Source organism: Agelaius tricolor, unplaced genomic scaffold (assembly GCF_023055355.1).
Source record: "Agelaius tricolor isolate 1412-34295 unplaced genomic scaffold, bAgeTri1.0.p SCAF_4, whole genome shotgun sequence".
NCBI classification, from domain to species: Eukaryota; Metazoa; Chordata; class Aves; order Passeriformes; family Icteridae; genus Agelaius; species Agelaius tricolor.
Window position 1 is genome coordinate 8,939,813 of NW_027269264.1, and position 21,407 is coordinate 8,961,219.

Below are 21,407 nucleotides of genomic sequence, written 5' to 3' on the forward strand. Positions count from 1 at the left end.
TGCTTTAACAGCTGAGGCCTCATAAGAGGAGACATGCTAGAGTAAGCTTCAGCAGATGACAGGAGAGATTAACAAGGAAAACCTTCATTTTAGATAAGGCTATATTCCATGTGATAATTTTTTCATCTTGAATACATACAACATTGCTTGCTTTATGTCAAACATTTCAGCTCACACACAAGCAGCTGAATCTTTAGAAAGACACCCTCAGTGTCCTGCAGCCCAGTTATCTGCAGGAGGCACAAACTATGCAAAACTAAAACTTTATCCCAATGCTGGTGACAAATGTCCACATGAGTGAATAATGCTAGTTTCTTTGAGTCAACAAGGTTCAGTTGTGTTTAGGTTTTTTTCCTTCTTTTCTCTTTTTCTGCTGTTGGTTTATCAGAAGACAATTACATTATTGTAATTTTTTAAAGTTTCTTGACACCTTTTGCCATGCTTTGGGACATTTATAAAAGTCTGCAATCTCTGTGGCAAAAATATATCGTGTTAGTTAACTGATATTCAACCAGCTCCAATTACAACACAACCTGAATACTGAAATTATCATTGCTTTTTGCTCAAAAATTTTGGGTCTGGCTGTGACTGCTACTGTGACATAAAATGTTTTCAACATATGCCTGTCCAAGGAAAATTTATCATCTTCTCATTTCTTTGCCAGGAAAATTCATGGGCAGAAATTTTCAATGCAGCCCAAAACAGTAGAAAATTGAAATGCATAAAACAGGGAGTCACCACCAAGATAAAACAGTAAGATTGTAATTTGTGAGATTTTCATTCTTTCTTTCATTCAGGAGTCAGAGAATATTTTGACTCCTCCAAGACAATCTCTATCATGTAGATTGCTGGAAATTGGGAAATAGCATCTTTCCCTTTCCCTTTCTTACACTGAACAATGAACATTCCCTGTTTGGCTGAACGGACCCTTGCTTTGACCTTTACAGCCTTGCTTCTGCAGATTGTGTATTTAAAAGCCAGGGATCTGGAACCAAATGTTCAAAGTGGGATCTTATGGGTCCTGAGTAAACAAACAGCTGGGCGAAATCTTTCTGTTTGATCTACAATTTTAATCCCCCCAGAAAATGCATCAAGTGTTCTCTTGGAAGGCTAGAAATGCATGGGATTTGGGGGTCTTTCTAAAGCCTTTCAGTTTTCATTCTCTGTACTCCTGCACAAATGGAGCTAGGAGTTTAGGAACAGATAAAGAGTACACTTGGCATCACTGACACTACCATGTATTTGTGACCTGTTTCTGGATCCACAAACAAACAAACAAACAAACAAACTGCAATTCAAGAAAAATAATTTTCACTTAGAATTTCCAACCTGAATAGCTACTTGCACACTATGTAGACTACTTTGATTACCTGAGATTTGGCCTTCAATTTGACAAGTGAAATAGTAACATTTACCATGCCTTATAGGGCTCTTGAACAATTACATCTCATTTAAAAAAAAACAAACAAAACCAAGCCTTAAAAATCCAAAAGAAAGGCAATCAAGAAACGCAACTAATTTTAAAGCATATAAATTCTAAATGTGTTGTTATAATGCCTAAATATTCATTGGCACTTTTCCAAAAGATATGATGTCACCCAGCATGTGATTTGGACATGTTTCTCCTGCTTAGTTATATAGCCAGCTTCAGGGATTTGTCTATTAGAGGACTGAATTTTGTCTGTTAAGTCTGGTTACAGTCAGTGCTGTACAAATAAAAATCACTATTATTTCACCATGCTAATGTTGACGGTATACATTCATTGGTAAAATATAATGTTTCTCAGTTCACCTGAACATCATCTTTTTAAATGAAAAGATACTTCTTTCCATATCCAAATGAGAGGTTAGTCTATCAAAGATATGCTGTTCATTGTCCTCCCCTTTCCCCTCTAACTATTAATTGACTTTGATTATTCCCTTCTCGATTATCTCTGATTCCTGCTGATTACCAGCAACCATCCTTTTATCTCTAAATGAGTCAAAGTGCCACTGATTCACATTATGAGAAGGAAATACAAGCTTCCACTGCATATTTTCAAGCATATGAAATGACACTGCCTTTCTGAAATTCCTAGACGTGATTCACTGTGAGATGGAAAGAAATAAAAAATCCCCTGTGTCAGCACTGTCAGTAAAGCCTGTTTCACTCCATAGTGTTGCTGAGAGGCTGTCAGCATTTGTAAGGTCTTTCCTAATCTTTGAGTTTCCTGCAAGCATTATTTTCTGCTCAGCAATACAAAACAGTCACTGAACAGGTATCACATATACCCCCTATTACAAGCATTCTAACCATGACTCAGAGGATTTTCCAAGTGAAGCTAACTTCTGGAAAGGGAGACACATGAATCACTACAGAGATCTGTGTTTCTAGGAAATTCCTATGTTCATTTGCACAGGGAGGAAGCTACTGCCATGGAAAATCATCTGCTGGACAGCATCTTGGGTGAGTCTTCAGGGAAAAGGAAACTATTTAGGCCTTGGCTTTTGTGGTTTTTCTCTACTTAGAAACAATTCTTTCAGGTTAAATGTGTAACCAAAAATTGTGTAATGACTTGCGGTTTCATATAAACAGTCTCAGGCACTGAAAATTATTTTATATTTCCACAGTCCACAATATGCACATGTAAGTTTTGTGGCACTGTAACAGAAGAATTTGTACTATAAAGGCAGTTTATCCCTGTGACACAGAGCTTACAACTCAGCCCAAGAATGACTGTCAGGCTGCAGAGCCTTTCTCTGGGGAGCCTGTCATTACTATGAGTTACAGGGTAGTAACAGTTGCCTGGTGTCTCTCATTCACTGCTTAGGCACACAGAGCCTACATTGAACACTAGGGTAGGAGAAGGAAAGTTTATTGCCTGAATACAGCTTATGCAGGCCTATCCACATCCACATGGCCTGAAGAAGATAACAGAGAAGGCAACTGTTTACATTATTTCTTTTACTCATCAGATCTGTTTGTAGTTCAAGCATTTGGCCCTGCCACAGATACATTTATAAGATTGGCTTTAATATTTTGGCTTTGAACACCAAAAAGCATATGCAGGATGCACATTTTTTTCACTGCAAGTAGTTTCTGGAATGTGTTGGTTGATGGGTTTCAATCAACACTGCTCAGTTTACAGTCAGTTACAGCATTAAGAAGAGAATGAAAGAGAATTATTAAATTCCAGATTCTGTTGCAAATCCGTGCAATTTCAGTCAAATAGAAAGTAGATTTTCATGGGGGTAACAGCTCTGCACAGAGGTAACTTATGGATAGATTAGAGACTGTAGATGAAATTCTACAGGGCTTAAAAACCATGACCCTGTGAAGTTGTACACCTCCCATGAACAACCACAGGATGGTTTTTTAAGGAGCAAGAAAGCAAGTCACATAGAAAGGCCTGTGCTGGTGGACTGGGAAAACACAACTCCCAGATATCAAGGACTCAACACCAATTAGCTCTCACCACCTACAGACATTCTTTATATTGGTCATCTTTATAGAAGTGTTTGCATTGCTGCTCTGAAAATTCAAGGCTTCTGCTTTGATTTTTTCAGGCCATTGAAAAAGTGTAAGAGGGCATTTTATACTTTCTTGGATAGACCCATAAAAGCAGAAAGGAATAACCTCCTAAAGCTTCTAAGTTTTGTTTAGGTTTTCTGAAGTCAGGCAGTCCCCTGGCATATAACAGATTTCCATGCTAGAACCAAAGCACAGATTTGCCCTATCAAAACATGGAGCATAAGCTGGTGAGTATCCATTTTTGTTGAGTTGTTCTAGTGTTTTCAGTTACTTTATTTTCCACCATTCAATATGGACCTATGCATACTTCAAAAACTTTTCAGCTATATACTTTTCGAAGTTTCCATTAGCTAGGAAGTTGTAGAAAACCTGTGTTGGGAGTACTACAGGACTGCCAGCCAATATGAACAATTCTATGCTCAAACACCATTTTTGACAGGAAAACAATTTTCCATTTTCAATTTTCCATAAACAGGGAAAAACTCATTACTTTAAACTCATTACTGGAACATTAAATAAAGAAACATGTTTTACAGCAGTGCCACTAGTATTTGTGTACACAGCACCAGCTGTGAATCCTGTGTGGTACTGATAGTTTGATAGTTATGACAAAGGCATGAACAAACTCTTTTCCCTTAGTGAACCAATGATGACTTGAACCTGCTTTTAAGAGTAATTCAGCTTTTTCTGAATGTAGCACATAAACTTAAATCTGTTCTATTTTAATGAATGGCTGAATTACTCTATCACAGTCTTGTGGAACATATACAGCAAGCCTTGGGTCCCTTTGCTAAGGACAGAGGGACAGTGAATAAGCAGGAGGTTTGCGTGGACTGTAGAAAAGTTTTCTAATAAAATTAACATTGCCCTTAACAATGCAAAGATTGGCAATGGTGCAAGACTGACGTCTGCTTTTTTCTCCTCCTCTACTTCCTAAGCAACCTTATATGTTCATGTTCAGGGTTGCATGCACTTATATTTTTCAAAAAGAAAAAGGATACTGTTGTCCTTCCTAAAAGGTTAAAGTTCTCTGTTAAGGTCCCAGACCTCTTACAACCCTTAATAATCAATACGCTAGAAGAAATACAGCTGTCTTTTTCAGAATCACATTATAGTCTAGATTTCAAGTTGCTTACCTCAAAGTACTGAGTAGCTGAGGAATAGAGTATTGACAATCCTCTGCATGAGGGAATACAGTGGCCCACATACCATAAAAATAGTGTATACAACAACCACGGAGCTAAAGGGAAGCCACTCAGAGTGTCTGAAATGAACTCCCTTCAGAATGACCCCCATCATCCCTACCTTTAACTTCTTTGGTATCGCCTTAACAAATATAAACACACTCATGAAGAAAAGAGATCCATAAGACACAGTTATGCAGACAAGGACTAATCATGTCATGTGCAGCACTATCAGTGAGTATTCAGCTGAAAACACTGACCAAACAAATATGATGCAGAAAAATCCATCCTCGCAGAAGCCATACTAAACTACTTTTCTTCCTGTTATATAATATAATAATTTTATATGTTTATATATATATATATATGTATATGTATTGTTATATATATATATATATATATATATATATATATATATATATATAAATAATTTTTCTTCCTGTAATCTCTTGCTGACTTTTTTTTCTATGAGCATGTAAAGCTCCTCAAGGCAGAGAACTTCTGCAGAACTAAGCACAGAAATGTACAAATACAGTTGTCTTCTAATCGTTAACACACAAGTGACTTAATCACACCTATAAATACTCCTATTGAAAACGATCAAACTTTAAAAGGTTTGATGGTTTTCTCTGTGGCATTATCAGAATGAATACTGTACTTACAGGTTATCTGAATATATAATTCTTGGCTTTGTGTTTAAAGATAAAAGAATGAAATTATTTAGGTTTGAAAAAAAAGACCCTTAAGATCAAGTCAAATCATAAACCTAGCACTGTCAAGTTCATCACTAAGACATGTGTCCAAGTACCTTCTACATGACATCTACATGTCTTTTAGATACTTCCAAATGACTCAACCACTTCTCTGGGCAGCTTGTTCCAGTGCTTAACAATGCTTTTCATGGAGCAATTTTCCCCAATATTCAATCAAAACTCCTCCTAGCACAACATGGGGTTATTTTCTCTTGTCTGGTTGCTGACTACCTGAGATCAGTGGCTGACCCTCACCTGGCTGCAACCAGGGGGGCTGTAGAGAGCAATGCCCCTCTCAGACTCCTTTTCTCCAGACTAAACATACCCAGGTCCCTAACCACTCCACAAAAGACCTGTGCTCCAGACCCTTCACCAGCCTTGTTGCCCTTCTCTGAAATCGCTCCAGCACCTCAATGTCTTTCTTGTAGGGAGAGGCCCACAACTAGGCACAGGATTCAAGGTGGACCTCACCATTGCCCTGGTCCTGCTGGCCACATTATTTTTTGGCTTTTAGCTGCACAATGTTTTTTTTATCCAAGTATTTTCTACATACATATTTGACTTTCTTCAAAAAATACCTATAAAATACATGAGTACCACATTTAAAAGCGACTAATAAGTTTTCTCCCTCCTAAAGTTTCTGCTTTTGCTCCATATATCATATATTCATAATCTATATGAATTTAGAAGGCCAAATTTCTACTTGAAAGAGAATGGAGAAACTTAAAAGAGAGTATTGATGTTCTGTCTGGAGCAAAAATCTTCTCCTAGACTTAGGACTTCCAAAAGTTCCCTAAGAGCCACACTAAGCATCACTCCAGCCACTCAACAGTGAAATCAAATTGAGATTGTTGTTTAAACCAATTAGGACTAAATTATTTTATTTTCATGCCTCTATGATCACACTTCATTCTGATGATTGTTACCATATATTGGGTGCAGCTGATGATGCCGTGTTATCAGGGCATACATCTCTTCCCTGGGCCAGATTGTGCATAAAACATGCCCCAAAGTACCAGTGTTGTGCTCAGAAGATTGACCTTGAGGATGAAAATACATTTCTCAAAGTAGGGACTACTTTTCATGGAGCAATTTTCTACAATATTTTCTACAATATTTCTGAGCTTAAACAACAACTTCAATTTGGCAAAAAAAACATAAGCAAGAGGTAGTCACTAAAAAAATTTATTCCTGTGAATCTGATTTTGTTTGTGTTCCAAACAATGAACCAGCAAAGTCATTATGATATGTAAATTCTTCTCCTACACACATTCTGCCTGCAGCCTGTGACATAAAGTCTTTTTTAGAAGGTTTTACATAAGAAGCTATTCTTCTTGTTCATCACAGGAAGGAATTCACACATCACTGCAGAATGCAGAGTGCTCAGTTCACAAAAGCCCACTTTCCAAGGTAAAGTATGTTCAAGGTATCACATTTCCCACACCTTTTGAGTTGGGCACAAGCTCAACCCCAGCATGCCTACTTAAACATTGTAGACATTGGCTGTGCTGTGAAGGCAGCTAAAGAGAAGAAGTCACAAATTCAGTTAGGGTAGAAGTTGTGGTCATGGCATTTCTGAATCTCTGAGAGACTAATTTAAGTAATGTCCCACAACATATGTACTGACAACATGCTGGAAAGCTGAATTCCTCAAGAACAAGGGAGATGGCAGATATTGGACAAACCACCCCAGTTCCTACATGGGACACCATTTCTTGTGGGTGTTCTGTACTTTTTTCTTCCTCCAAAACCAGCATCAGACTGAGAAGAGATCCTGAAACCTTTGCAGAGCCAGTTAATACATCCCTTTCCTCTCAAATTTTCCCTCCACCACCATTCATGCCCCCACTTAAGTTGATTTCCTTTTATTTCCCTCAAGTTTGAGACATGGAGAATGGAGGAAGAAAGCCACTGAGACCTGCTTCTTAGTCAGTTAGTAAAAGTGCGTTGTAGCCCTTAATGACTACCACAATACTGAAAATATGTCACACAAGGCATCAGACTCCCAGTACACATTCTCCAGGTGAGACAGCATTCCTTCGTACCAGCAGTGCTAAATCCTTCCCATGGAAAAGCAGAGAATACACTAATAGATTTGCACTTACTTTCTACTGCACGTATTTTCTTCTATCATCAAAACTAGATTGCAGAATGGGTTAATTCATATGTCTGAGCTGGCAGTGGACCTTTAGGTACCTCAAATGATACACAGAGCAACAGACCAAGGGGGTACACTGAGGAAGGCTTGTCAGTGATATGGCTTCAGGACCAGACTACTAGTCTAGACTACTCCCAAGCTTCAGTCCCTATTATTGTAAAAGTAGGATACTTAAACTAATCAAGGCATTTTAGATATCAGATACAAATAGGGAATCAAATTCCTCCAAGATATAATCAGTCAGCAAGAAAGTAATTCAATGCTAAGAAGACCAGATTGCTAACTGCTAAACTGCATCACTCACCATCCAGATGGACTTAATACAATTTTCATCAATCTTTTGTGATGATACTCTTGAAGCATGCTAGGTTTGTGGGCTGGTTCATATGCCAGCTTAGGTTACTTTGAATCATCTGTTAGATCCTGAACCACAGGGGCAGGAAAAAGGTGCAAGGAGGAGGAAGCTCAAATGTGTAATCTAATAGTAAAATATCTACCTGATATTTTCCAAGCACATATATTTCAAGACACCAAACTCTCTAAGAGCATAGCTGTGCTGCTGCTATAACATTCGTATAGGCACAGAATTCATAAAGTTTAATAACTGGAAAAAAACTGTAGCCATAGGACAGTCTGTATTTTGCAGAATTTTCTTTATTTCATTGACATAAAGAATAATTCAAAGCTCTTGGCAGGCACATCCATGTTGAAGGAGTGACCAAGAAAGGGCAGCAACAGGGACAAGCAGGTAAACCTTACAAAATAAAACCCTTCTACAGACCAAATTCATCAATAGTGTGACACGTGCAAAGATCAAGCAGAAAGGATTGTTTGGATTTTACATTGGTCTTCAGGTGGTAGACTACAGCTATATGCATCTAGCACTGGGTGACTGAATTACCAGTTAACAGACAGCAATCTGACCTCTCCCTTTGCTCCCAGGCAAAGCTTTGTCTTAAAAAAAATGGAAACATACCAGCTATAGAGATTGCATATTTTTGATTGTGGGGTGGGTGTGCTTGAAACAATGGCAGTTCCTAGATAGTGCAATTGCAACAGCAGCAAAAAAATGAACAAAAAGTGTATGCAGGAAATGCCAGCAAGCACCACTTTGCCCACACTATGGACACTTCCTCGTACTTTTGAACAGAAATAAGACAGGAATAACTGTAATAAAAGAAAACTGTAGAAAATTCTACAATAATAACTGTAAAAAATTCTACAATACCACAATATTAGTAGGAAACCATAGAAAATTTTGAATTATATCTACAAAGTCCCTCCAGAATCTTGGTCTGCTTTTGTAGGTGAATTGTTGTGACATACTAGGCTCCTTTCTTTGAAAGCAGCATCACACACGTGCTCTTTGCAAAACCTGAAGCTGTTAGATAGCAAAATTTGCTAGCCAAACACGGAACAGCCAAAGTATTGATAAAGATACATTAATTTTTCAGCTGAAGTCCTAGGCTTTAAATATGTTTGAAGTATTTTTATTTTGATCAGCCATGACTAGGCGATTTGATTAATTAATAACTTTTAAAATCCTCCTATACGAGAACTCTCATACCTTAAAAGTGATTTTGTACATCCTTTAAATGTTAAACTGCTTAATCGGGTTTTAATAAATTTAGCTCTTTTAGTTCCTTAGGCAGCCTGGCAGTGCTGAAATTGGAATTAAGAATCATGAATATTTAAAGCTAGCACTGGTTTTGGGAAGTCTGCATCCCATCAGATTAGGTTGCTTGGGGTGTTATTCTGACTGGTCTTGAAAACCCTGAAGGATGGAGATGGCACAACCTTTGGTCTCTGTCAACTACTTTTCTTCAATTTTCTTCTTCTTCTTTCCCAATTTTTTTTATTGGGAAAAAAAATTATGTCAAGCCAAAAAAGAAGTGAATTTTCTGTTAGTTTCAGCAACATTTTCTGTTGCTTGACCATCTTCTCATTTCAATCTGTGGACCAGATGAAGAAATCATGTGGTGATGTTCTTTGGCCTGTGTTATGCTGGTGTTCAGATTAGAATAAATGACATAATGCCCTGTGGCCTTAAATTTCTGTGTATCTTTTCCAGTGACTCTTACAACAGAAAAAAACTCAGCATTCCATTCACTGAAAAGTGAATGGAATCCCAACAAGACATAATTACTCTCATTTTAAGGCTGCAATAAGTACAGAAAAGAACCTAAAGCAAATTAATTTATCATGTTTTGAAATCAGGATTTAAAGGGAGCACAGAAAAATAGAATTCTTCTGTGAGAATTCTTTCCAAGAAAAAAATCTTTCTTAGCTCCTTTTTTGAGGTTGCCAAAACTCATTTGGTGAAAGCTGATACAGTTCAACAAAAAGTGCATCTTTTCCTAGGATCTACTGCTTTCCATTCCAAATTATTTCTTCAGACTGTTTACCAAAGGCTGAGAAATATATTCCTTGAAAAGTGTTAAACAGTGAGACTAGTAGGTGCCCTAAAGAGAAACTAGTACTTACCAAAGAATTTACTCTAAAGCTAAATAAACACCAGGCACATTACAAAAACTAATTTTGGAGATGGATAGCTTCAGTAGTGGCTGAGCAGGTGTACAGACTCTGTTCTATTACTGCATTCTCATCCACTAAGGACATAAGAACATAATCATGTATACAATCTTCTACAGATGGTGAGGCCATTTTATAAAAACAGTTGTTCAAGTTTTGCTATACAAAGAAGCGGTCTAGATATTCAGCACCTGCTTTTATCACATGCACACAATTCTTGACAGTTCTTTTTCCATGCAACCAGCTCCCTGTAAGTGGGAGAGTGGTTGAGGGATAAGGCTCTTTATAATAAAATGAATAAATCAGAAGGACAGGGGAAAGCAGAAAGGAAATCAGACCACATCAGACCACAGATGATTGGTAAGAGGCCATAGGCCATTGTGCCAGTATAAACACTGACAAGGTTAAATATAACATTTATAACAATTTATAACTCAATTGCATTTGTGGGGTTTTTTTGGTTTGTTTTTTTGTTGTTTGTTTTTTTTTTTTACCACTGAGGAAAACCACCACCACAAAATGAAGATCCCACCAAACCTGGCTATTCCTACTCTGAAATTATTTTCCTTGTGTGGTGGTTTGACAGGAAATGTGTTTTTTTGGATGCTGTGTTTTGGTCAATGGATATTCAGACTTTAAAACTGGCATCTAACCTGGCCATTAGGACATGGATCCGCCTCTGAGAACACGGGGTTAAAAGCAGGGCTCTCGCCTGGGAGCCTCCTCTTTGGGTTTCTGGCGGGAAAGAGTTCGGGTCTCTTCCCCAGCCAGGGGGAGGGTAAAAGCCATGTGGCCGGGCGAGGTAGGCCTGAGCCCGGGGGTGGAAGAGAGAGAGAGAGAGAGACACTGGGAACCATCGGGCAGCCCCCCCTGAGAGACACAGAGAGAGAGAGAGAGAGAGAGAGAGAGAGAGAGAGAGAGAGTGCATTCTAGGGGGAGGCAATGGCCACAGAACCAAGAGGGTTCAGTGTTGGTGCCCCTCGGCCCCAGGGGGTGAAAAAATATGGGGGGGACAGGTGTCCCAAAGGAGAGATTGTGGGGACAGGTGTCCCAAAGGAGAGACTGTGCCTTTTTTGGATCGGGACAGAGCATCCTTAAAAAGACAACCCTAGAAGCAGCTCTGGTCCGTGTTCAGTGGTGAGAGCACTGGACATGAAAGGAAGAGGTCACGACGGCAGATGTACTCCGGGCGGTGCCACGAGTGACACGGAAACACACGAGGCTTCAGCTGTGTTTCCAGGGGAAGCCCATGGTACAAGAAGGACTCCTCTCCTCTTGATGAACTGAGGATTGATTGTCTGAAGGGTGGTTCTGGACTAAGAGGATTTGAGGAATAGATGTATTGTGTTGGAAATTTGGTGGGGGGAGGAGGAAATGTATTTGTAAGGTTTTCATTTTCCCTGTGTGTGTGTGTTCCTTTTTATCCATAGTTGTAGTGTAGTTGATAAAGTTTTATTTTCTTTCTTCCCTAAGCAGGAGCCTGCTTTGCTTATTCCTGGTCACATGTCACAGCAGAAACCAGGGAGAAGGTATGCTCATGGGGGCACTGGCATTGTGCCAGTGTCAAACCATGACACCTTGAAACTAGCTCCTCAGTGAAAGCTGCACTTAATTACAGTTCTTGAAATCCTTCTTTAGATAGTTTCCATGAGACATGCTAAATGAAAGAGCAAAAGTTTAATAGGATTAAGCTGAGAAAAGTGTGTTCAGGGTTTCTGTGAACAGCACTTACTAACCCAACTCTGGATCTCCTCATTAAACTTTTCTGCTAATGAAAAAGTCAGCCCAAATACCATCCACTGGACACATTTTTTTTTCCTAGAACAATTATCTTTAGACTAGAAAGATTCAAAGCAATGAAGCAATCTCTAATTTACAGCCACTCAATACTTTAAAACTGTTGTCCTATTAGTAAGGTCATATATAAGCCTGTTTTGTTTTCTGAGTATATAATCTTTCAAAATTTATTTCAGCTGCTGTGAAGAATGAAGAATTGTCATATTCATCACCATTAATTTATGTGAATGAAAATAGATATTTTAATTAGCACTATGCCTATGGTGCACAGGCTAACCAAAAGGCTGCTGCAGAACAGGTAGGAATAAACAGTACCTAACACAGCAACCAAGGTTCCCTCTCTGATCACTTGTGAAATGCAGCACAGGTAACAATACACACGCTCAGTGAATTTCATTCAACAGCTTTATAATGCATTACTCAGATAGGTTTACAGGTAGTATCACATTCAAATTTGGGACTGATATGAAAATCAACCAAAAAGATTCTTTTGTAAGGCAAGTTACCCCAGGAACAGATCCAAACTTCCCTTCGCATGTCTCCTAAGTAGGGACTTGTTCACATAAGAGATACCCAGAATACTAAATACAACATAGCATATATTTGTCTCTGAATTGAAAGATCTAAAGGCTCCCAAACAATTTTATCAACAGTTTCATATGGAAAGCGGCTAATCAAAAAGAAAATGAGAAATATGCAGGGGGCCAGCATGGTATCTGCAACAAAGGCTGGAGAGGAGGCAAGAAAGTAATAGGGGTACAAGCGCTGCTCTAATAATGCTCTAAAGGTATCTATAGAATCTCTTTACAGGACGGTCCAATCATCTCAGTCTGTAAAATGAATACAGCACAGTATACAAGCAATACAAGCAGACTTGTCCCTTTCCTTTGGATCAATTCAGAGTAAGACAAAGATTTTTATGAACATTGGGCTTTCCTGTTTTTACTTTTAGCAGTGTCCAGCCCCATTTTAGAGACCAGACGTCTTTCCCCTCCTTCAGTTGTTTCATGTTTGATTTAATTGACAACAGCAGAAGCTGATGGGAGAAGTAGACTGAGAGTATTTATTGATGTCATTCTTAGCTTACAATAGGTAAACCATCAGGACAAAAATTCCTTCAGAAGCGTCTTATTACAAATATAATGGCAGAGCATCTAGGGCTGAATGCTTGTGTGTTAGAGATTATTAGTTGGTTCAGTAAAACCCATCAGCACACCATTTGTGCTACCTGCTCCCTATATCTGCTGACAAACACTTTCTACTTATGCAAATGACACAAAACCAGAAAAATATTGGAATACTCCAAGGAAGAAATTTGGTATAACGAAAGCCTGCAGAAATACCAGTGGAAGCAAAATCATCTATTTCTCTGCACCTTCAAACAATCTTCAACTCCAAAAATCATTTACCCTAAAGAAACAAAAAGCAACCAATGCTTGAGAAATCAAACCCATTTTTCACCTACAAAAAATATATGATACTGCTTCTTCTGATATCATCCATCTTCTTGCCATGTTGTCAAAGTCCAGATTAAAAATGTAATTAATTCATCCTTTCTACCTATTAGAGTAGAACAGAAAAGTGATAGAAACTATGAAACAAACCACAGATTTGTCCAGATAGATAGCCATCAAGTCCAAGTGTAAGGTATTTCAAAGGTCTGTAAACACTGATAGACACAGACTCTCGATGCATGATCTACCAATTAGTTGCAGGACCTAGCTGCCTATAAACTCCAAAATATTGGGCTGAGCTTATCTAAACATATGGCATTCTTCCTGTTTGTTACTCATCTGGGACAACTAATACACAACAACTTGCATTTCTTACAGAAAGCCCCCAGCGTTTCCATTTGAAAATAGTAAATCAGGACCCATTAATTAAAACTGCTAAAAATCAAGTGAGTACATTTCGAAAGCATAACTTTTTTGTTGTTGCATGCAGCCATAGCTAAATATTTATGCTGTCTACACTACACAATGCATTCTTCCACTTTCAGCAAGGATACTTTAACCTACTTGTGCCACTCTTCAGAGAGAATATTATAAAAGGACATTTGTGAAGCTGTTAACAGCTCTCTCATCTAGGCTGTCTGCTTAAATAATAACAATGCTTATTAGTTATATGTAGTACTGAAAACAATACTTTGGAGAATAATTAACAACTTGTGAGTTTTGGATGAGAAATCAAGAGAGGGTGGGAGGGCTAAGTTCATTGCATTCTTGATTCTCCACTGTCTTGTTTATAAATGTACACTATGAGAGCAGTCTGACCAGTTTTGCTTTCCATCCATTCTGTATGTAAGTAGCTGGCCAAAGTGCAAAGCCTTACACATTTGATTAGTTTCAAGAAGGTATTAATGCAATGCTGATCACACTCAGTGATTAAACTCAGAGGCTCATTAGGGATAAACATTTAAGGCTAACAAACACTACCATACCTAGAAACCATAGTTAACATTTCATAAACTACATACTATTTCTGATCCCTCCTACTACCCACCTGCTGTTCAACAGCTTTTATGTCCCTAAATATGTGGGAAGAGAACACGCTTAGTACAAGAATGAAAGGCAGTTTATGCTTTAGGACTTCTTCCTTACACTTACCTACACTTGTGGGAAATATATCCTCATTGTTGATTTGCACCTCAATCCAGTCCATGAGAAGATTCATATATTGGGGTGCAGGCAGTGCTGTGGGCTTCTTGTACTTCAAGTCATCCTGCCACCGATACTCGTACTTGGGGCCTCCAGACATCACTGGGCAACTCCTCTCCGTGCAGAACTCACAGATAGTCCCATAAATGAGGTTGATCCTATTGAAGAAGTCGACAACATGAACAGCCACCCAGTCATTCTGGTCTTCTCCACTGGGCAACTGCACAGCTGCTTTCAAGTCCACACCTGAGTTGAGAGATGCTTGCGCTCGTTTGTGAAGTTCAAACCTCTGGGTTCCAGGTTCAAACTTACGTTTTGGGCGGAAAGTCTTATCTTTATTGAAGACTTGCTTGAGTGCTATGGACATGTCTGTTAATCTTCTGCACTGAAGTAGCTGGCAGGAAAGCACGTCTGAGATTTAATGCAAGTATCTGGAAACAGCTGCTCTCTATCACAGGCTTTCCAGGCCCTGCTCTTTTTCCCAGAGAAGCTTGTATCAACTTCAGAGCAATTTATTAGCTCTTCCTCTTGAAAGCCCCCCTGAATGACTTCATTTCCCTAAGGATACAGAAACAATACACATCAATGGCAAATTCAAGACTGGTCCCATCAGTTTGCTACTTTTTTTCCAGAATTTTCTAGCAATTATAAGATGAAATATAATGTGTAATATGCTAGCCTTAAAAGCTGCCCAACCCCTAACTAGATGACTTAATTTTTTTTAAGTGACTCATTTTTTGAAGTATTAAGGAATTAACTTCTCTGTTCTTTTAAAATATCTACCCCAATAGAGGTTCTTAAGTTATAAAGATGGGAATTCAATAAATCTTGTATGATCAAATTTTAAAACCAACGTTTTCACTTTGCTACATTTTTACAGCCACTGTATAACATTCAAAATGTGCATATAAGTCAAGTAGGAAAAAAAACTATGTGACAATTTAGAATCTTTATCTAACTGCTCCTGTAGCTACCAATGGGGCCTCTAAGCAATTGCCATAGCTTCAGTGCTCATCTCTGTGGCAAAAAGAAATCAGCAAGCAAAACTTATCCATATTTGTTCTCTGTTTTAAATTATTGAGGTGTTCACTTTTGCAAACCACATAGAACAAATAAGAAGGATAACTATGGTATTGCACAGAAATAATTCCTGTTTCCCACAAAACTGTATGGAGATTGTTACTTTTATTGACCCACCTTCAGAAATTCAGTAGTAGACTTAGATTTTTATTGGATTGTGTACAACTATTAGCAATTGTGAAGCCACCACTTTTCTATAGCTCTCTTCATCTTCTTTACAGGGAAATACTTGGCATTGTTCTTACAAAAGCAAGAGCATAGACTTTGTGTTGTTCCATCTAACCTAAGCAGGCAGTGGAATGGTTTCAACAGTGAGCCTGACTGAACAAATTACTGCATTACAGCTTTGTTTGCTCTCATATTTGTACAAGAAAGAAAGTATATTATCACTAAATCTATACACTTAGGAGTGACAGGATAGAGAGGAGCTGCTTCAATTAGACTTTTGTTTTAGTACTAAAGATTTTGTGAATAAATACAGAGAATAAACATTTCATTCTGTGCAATATTAAATTAAATAACACAATATATGTTAAACCTGCATAGCAATACAAAAATCCTCCCTTATCAGTGGCCAATTCTTATGGGATTATCTGTGTTGCACTGTTTTCCTTAACCAAAATCATGTCCATGAAAATTTTACAAGGCAGTGTGTGCCTAGCACTAAATTCTTCTGAAGACAGTTGCCTGAGGCATTGCTGAGGGGCAAAAAGGAAGAGAAAAAGGTGTTGCTTTCTTCTTAATATCCACAAGAAAGTAACACCTACCTTAGCAAAGAGAAATTTGGTGTGCTAGACCCTGTGTCCCCACAATAGGATGTAAGTGGCCACAAAAAAATCCTCTTCCAAACATGTGAAAGACTATCATGCAAGCTAATTTGTTGGTAAGCAGCAGTCACATGGAATCAGCAGAGAAGTGCTTGCTTTAACTTTTCCTGATGGCATGATGGAGGGATATTCCAATCATTACCTTGTAAACAGTCATTTTTCCATACCCAAAAATATGGAATATATCCATTTGCAAAATCCAAGAAGTTTTGGAATTAGCTCCAGGGAGATTATTGTCATATCTGACATGACCCTTGAGTAATATTCAAAGACTGAGATCCTGAATATTCCAGTCCAGAAATTCTTTCCTTGACAAAGATCAGGGAAAGAAGACTTTAAAGTAGCCTTGGAACAGTTAAGTGTCATTGGCAGGAAATGAAGGTACTTTTAAATAGTCAACTTTGCCCTACAATTTGTTGTTTGTTACTAAGACCCAAAACTTCCAGCCTCAAATACTCTGTGGCAGCCATCTGTTTATTTAAAAGCCCTTAAAAACATAGGTGAGTAGTGCTGCATAGACTGAGCCTGTGACTGACACACCTGAAGATGGCATGGAGCCAATGTCCCAGTTTGCAATAATAAGCAGGTTAAGTCCAGAATTTTACAGCTCAGGTAATTACTTTCTTCCCCACATTAATACACCTGGTGCTCTTATGTGGTTTGACTCCCTTCATCACCTGCAAATATTCATCAGAATATGTAAGGAGTTTTATTTAAAGCGACAAGCTGAGCAGCAAATAAAATTTATCTTCAAAAGAGACACTTTGAAACACAGTACTCACAGCAATTAAAGCTCCTTCAAGAAAAAAAGAACACACTGTATTTTATAAGCTATTTTCTACTAAATATGCAAACAAAATGAATCACATTAAATAATGTTTCCCACTCCTCTCCATATATTCAGGAAATCTGCATAAAATTAATTAATTCAGAGAAAATTCAACCGAAACATTCAGCAAACAACTCATTATCTCAAGTCTTATGTTGATGTTGAAGGTCTCTGTAGAAGCACACACACATTCTGGTCAAATTCACCTCTAAGACTCATCTAAAAAATTATTCTACTGTGCAGCCAGATGAAACTGTTCTTTACCTCACCCGGGCAGAATCAGAACAAACAAGAACTTCCTACACATTTTGTGTCTGGAGAATCTTCTGTTCAGTATCCTGCAATAAAAGCCAAGGCTGTTCCTCTTTCATCTTCCTGTAACCTTCCAAAATACAGAGTACAAAGCTTGTATCTCACTGTTTAACTTCTCTTAAGAGATACAGCTCTGCTAAGAGCTTATTTTTTCCCTCTTTCTCTGTTTAGAAATATGACTGAAGACTGTGCAATGCCAGGGGATGAACAGACTTGTTTTCTCATGTATTCTCACATACAAGAATGAAAAATAGAAAACTATAAGACCTGACCTTCACAAAATACTGCAGTGAATCAACCCTATGAAATACTTTTTTTTTTTGCATCCTGGTTCTTGATGGTATTTGCTATCTAATTAACTATTATCTTTACTCAAAAGCTAACAGAAATGATCAAAGAAATAAAAATTTAGGCTTTTGTAAACATTTACAAACAACATTACCACTACTTCCTTGGAATAAAGAAGCTTTTCCTTTATTGACAGGAGACAAAGGAGCAGGCTCACCTTATTTTCAGTAGTGATCAAGCACAGGCATTTTAGGTTTGGATCCTTCAGAGGCTGATGCTAATGGGAGAACTCTAGACAAAATCATTGTGCTCTAAGACCATCTTTTCTGCTTAGGCAATAAAGTGGCTGGTGTTAATGACAGGATGGCCACTCCTTTGCTGAGGCCTGATTCACTAATCCGTTTCAGGAACTCTACCTTTAGACTTCCAGCACTCCCTGTACTGCGCTTGAATCAACAATCATGACAAGAGGTTTTTCATTTCATCCTAAACCACATACTGTCAATTAAAACTTTGTATGGCGGAACTTAAAAATCAAAGCTATTGCTTCAAAACTGCATAACATCAGCAAAAATGAAAACTCATCAGATAGCTTCAACAACAAATGACAAACAAAATCTCACCATTTTTAAAGCACTGAGAATGTAACTTGCTTTGCCAGTCATCACATTCACTTCTATGACAGTTTTCACCTTACAAGAATGAAAAATGCTTCCAGTTTCATGATCTCAACTGGTCTTGGGGGAACTGCTTCAAAACTGAAACACTGTGGACAATGTGATATGGGTCACACTGAATCACAACTCCTTGAAACCCGTGGTACAGTAGCACCCACTCTCATTCCACATAAAACTAAATTTGTCTCTTGGTAAGAGATACTTTGCAGTTTACTGTTACAGTAATGCCAACAGAACTGCTCCTGATTTATACTTGTGTCAAAACTGATAAAAACGTGCTTCTAGTCTTTTATGACAGGTTCTAATTATACATAAAGGCATAAAGAATAACGTTATCACTCATGGTATTTGGCCTAATGGTATACTGGGACAGTGTCCTGCACATCCCTCCGAACTAAATGACTGTCCTGGTATGGGCAGCTCAGAAAGGTAATTCCTCCCAATGATTTAGTTTCTCTTTTTTTTTAGAGCAATGTATTTCTGGGACAGTCACCAACATCTTTTCCTGGTGGACTATTCCAAAGCATTTATAATGCAGCTGGGTGAATTCCCTTGCTGGGGAATTTACCATTCTCAGAGCTATGCCTGAGAATGGTAAACACAGATGTGGAGATGGTCTCAGGACAACCAGACCTCATAAGCTTCATCCATGGCATCACCATAGTGACCAACTCTGTCCTCCAGTTTGTGCACAGACAGAGACAGAAACTTGGCCCAAAATCACGTATACCAACATCTGGAAATAATAAACCAGTCCTACTGATGCAGATACCATTAAAAAAAAAAAAAACACAACAAACACACATCATGACCAGCATCATATCAGAGTCATTGCTGTGTTAAAAGCATACTATATACTTTCTCCACATATTTTCTATTAAATCACAGGGAACAAGAATGTTAAATGACACACTGTTTCTAGACACATACCTTTCATCATGATATTCTAGGGAGAGTTACACAAGCTTTAGAGGTCTGCTGGGAATGTAGCTAATATAAATCCTCTTTTATTAAACCAGACAGTGAAGAAACATTATTTCTCCAAGAAAAAGCACACACAGAGATGATTATCCAGCAATGCACAATATGAAAACCAACTCTGCATCAGCTCGCTTCTACATTTTTATATTTTTCTCTTTAAAATCTAAGTCTCCACTCCCCATTCTATCAGGAGTGATACTGGTTGAGTGGCAATTTCCTTTCCTCTAAAGCTGCTGGGGTTACTTTGTGCTAGTAACCAAAATAATGACCTGCAGACTCAAGACACTCAGGCAGATTAGAAAGAAGCCTTCTCACAGTTAGAAACACTTCTAACATATAACTATATGCATTCATTTGACATGCAATAACTACCTTATGCTCTGTCTGGGCATGGGGAAAAAAAGGGGCAAGTGATTTTGCAAGACTAACAAAAAACTGCAATCGTAAACAATCACAGGAATCACCATATTGTTTCCATAATGAAAGTATTAAGGTCCAATGGAGAAAATATAAGTAACCTTTGATACTTTTCTAAGGTAGAAGGCTGGAAAGGGAAAGCAAGATACAATGGATAGCTGTCCATAAAACTGTGTGCTTTAAAAATGAACGCAGCTATGAAACAAGAGATAAATAGTTGTTAAATTGGATCAGCCTGAAATAAATGATTTATGATTCTTAAAAAATACTGAGGTTTTCATAGGGATAAAATTGAAAAATAATATTTGGCTAAAGAACACAATCACTGTCATGACTGAGTAGGAATGGCTTGGGCTTAGATCAGGGCACAAAAGATAACATTTGCAGTCATTCTTAGACTGATGCCCTTAAATATTGCATCATATTTTCCATGAGCATGTTAGGTGATGTTAGGTAGAACTATTGAATTTATGTATCCCAATAATTTATTTAAAAATATTTAATTCCAATTCTTTCAACAAAGTTCCCTCCTATACAGATGGAGATGCGCCTCTTTCCTTTTAGGAAAATTGGTTGTACAGAACAATTAGAAGTTGACTTAAACAGCAGTAATTTCTATGATGAAGTGCATCAGCTGTTTAACAGCAGCAGAATCAGGTATGAGTGCTCAAATCCTAGATGATAAGTGCTGTTTAATAATGCAAATGAAGCATGCTTTTTCTCGATGGGGTAAATGTTTATGTTTTAACAGATAACTGGCTGCTCAAGTAGTAAAATTCTAGTGCCTTTTACAAATCTTAAATCCAATTACACCTCATCTGAAATTCTGCAAAAGTACACTGATCACCACAAAGGAACTGAAAATACCCTGATGCTTATTTGCTACAAGTTTATATTGGTTACAGCATCCATGGCATTCTAGTGAGGAATGTGCACTTCCTGTAGTATATAATGTCAGGTGAATTGAAATAAGTATCTCTCAGAACTACAGTAAAGAAACTACAAAAGATACATTAGTTAGATTACACTGAAATTCAGCTTATGTTCCCCTGTTACCCAGGAATATGAGGTCTTAACCCATTACAGGCTGAAAGTCATGCAGGGTTGTATATGGCCACATTATTTTTCTAAAAATTCAGTCCCACTTTCTCTTCTCTCTTTTCATGTTCCTACATTCTTGACATCTCCCCTATGATACCTGGCCCAAGCATTTATACATCCCCTTGTAGGGAGCTGTATGAGACTCACACGTAAACTTTAATAATTAAAAAAACCACAGATTTTTCATCCCAATCAACTTCTTTGATCCTGTTTTGTCACACAAAACAGAGAAAAGGAGAATATAAGAAAAGGTGTGTGGAAGGCAGAGGATGAGACAGATGGACTAAAACCCTATGGGAGTGGT

The 21,407-nt window shown here is 38.0% G+C and overlaps 1 protein-coding gene across 7 annotated transcripts in view; it reads right to left on the reverse strand.

Annotated features, from left to right (window-relative positions):
- MOB3B (MOB kinase activator 3B) overlaps nt 1–21,407 on the reverse strand; it is an 86,284-nt gene that overhangs the window by 34,535 nt on the left and 30,342 nt on the right. For 4 of the 7 annotated variants that reach the window (XM_071424519.1, XM_071424520.1, XM_071424521.1 and 1 more), the window contains one exon: nt 14,541–15,149. In XM_071424519.1, coding sequence (XP_071280620.1) covers nt 14,541–14,958 — 418 coding nt within the window. In that variant the 5' untranslated portion in view covers nt 14,959–15,149. Of the gene's footprint in view, nt 1–14,540; nt 15,150–16,438; nt 16,659–17,038; nt 17,360–21,407 lie in introns of those variants that run through there. The other 3 variants (XM_071424518.1, XM_071424523.1, XM_071424522.1) reach the window with 3 other exon arrangements.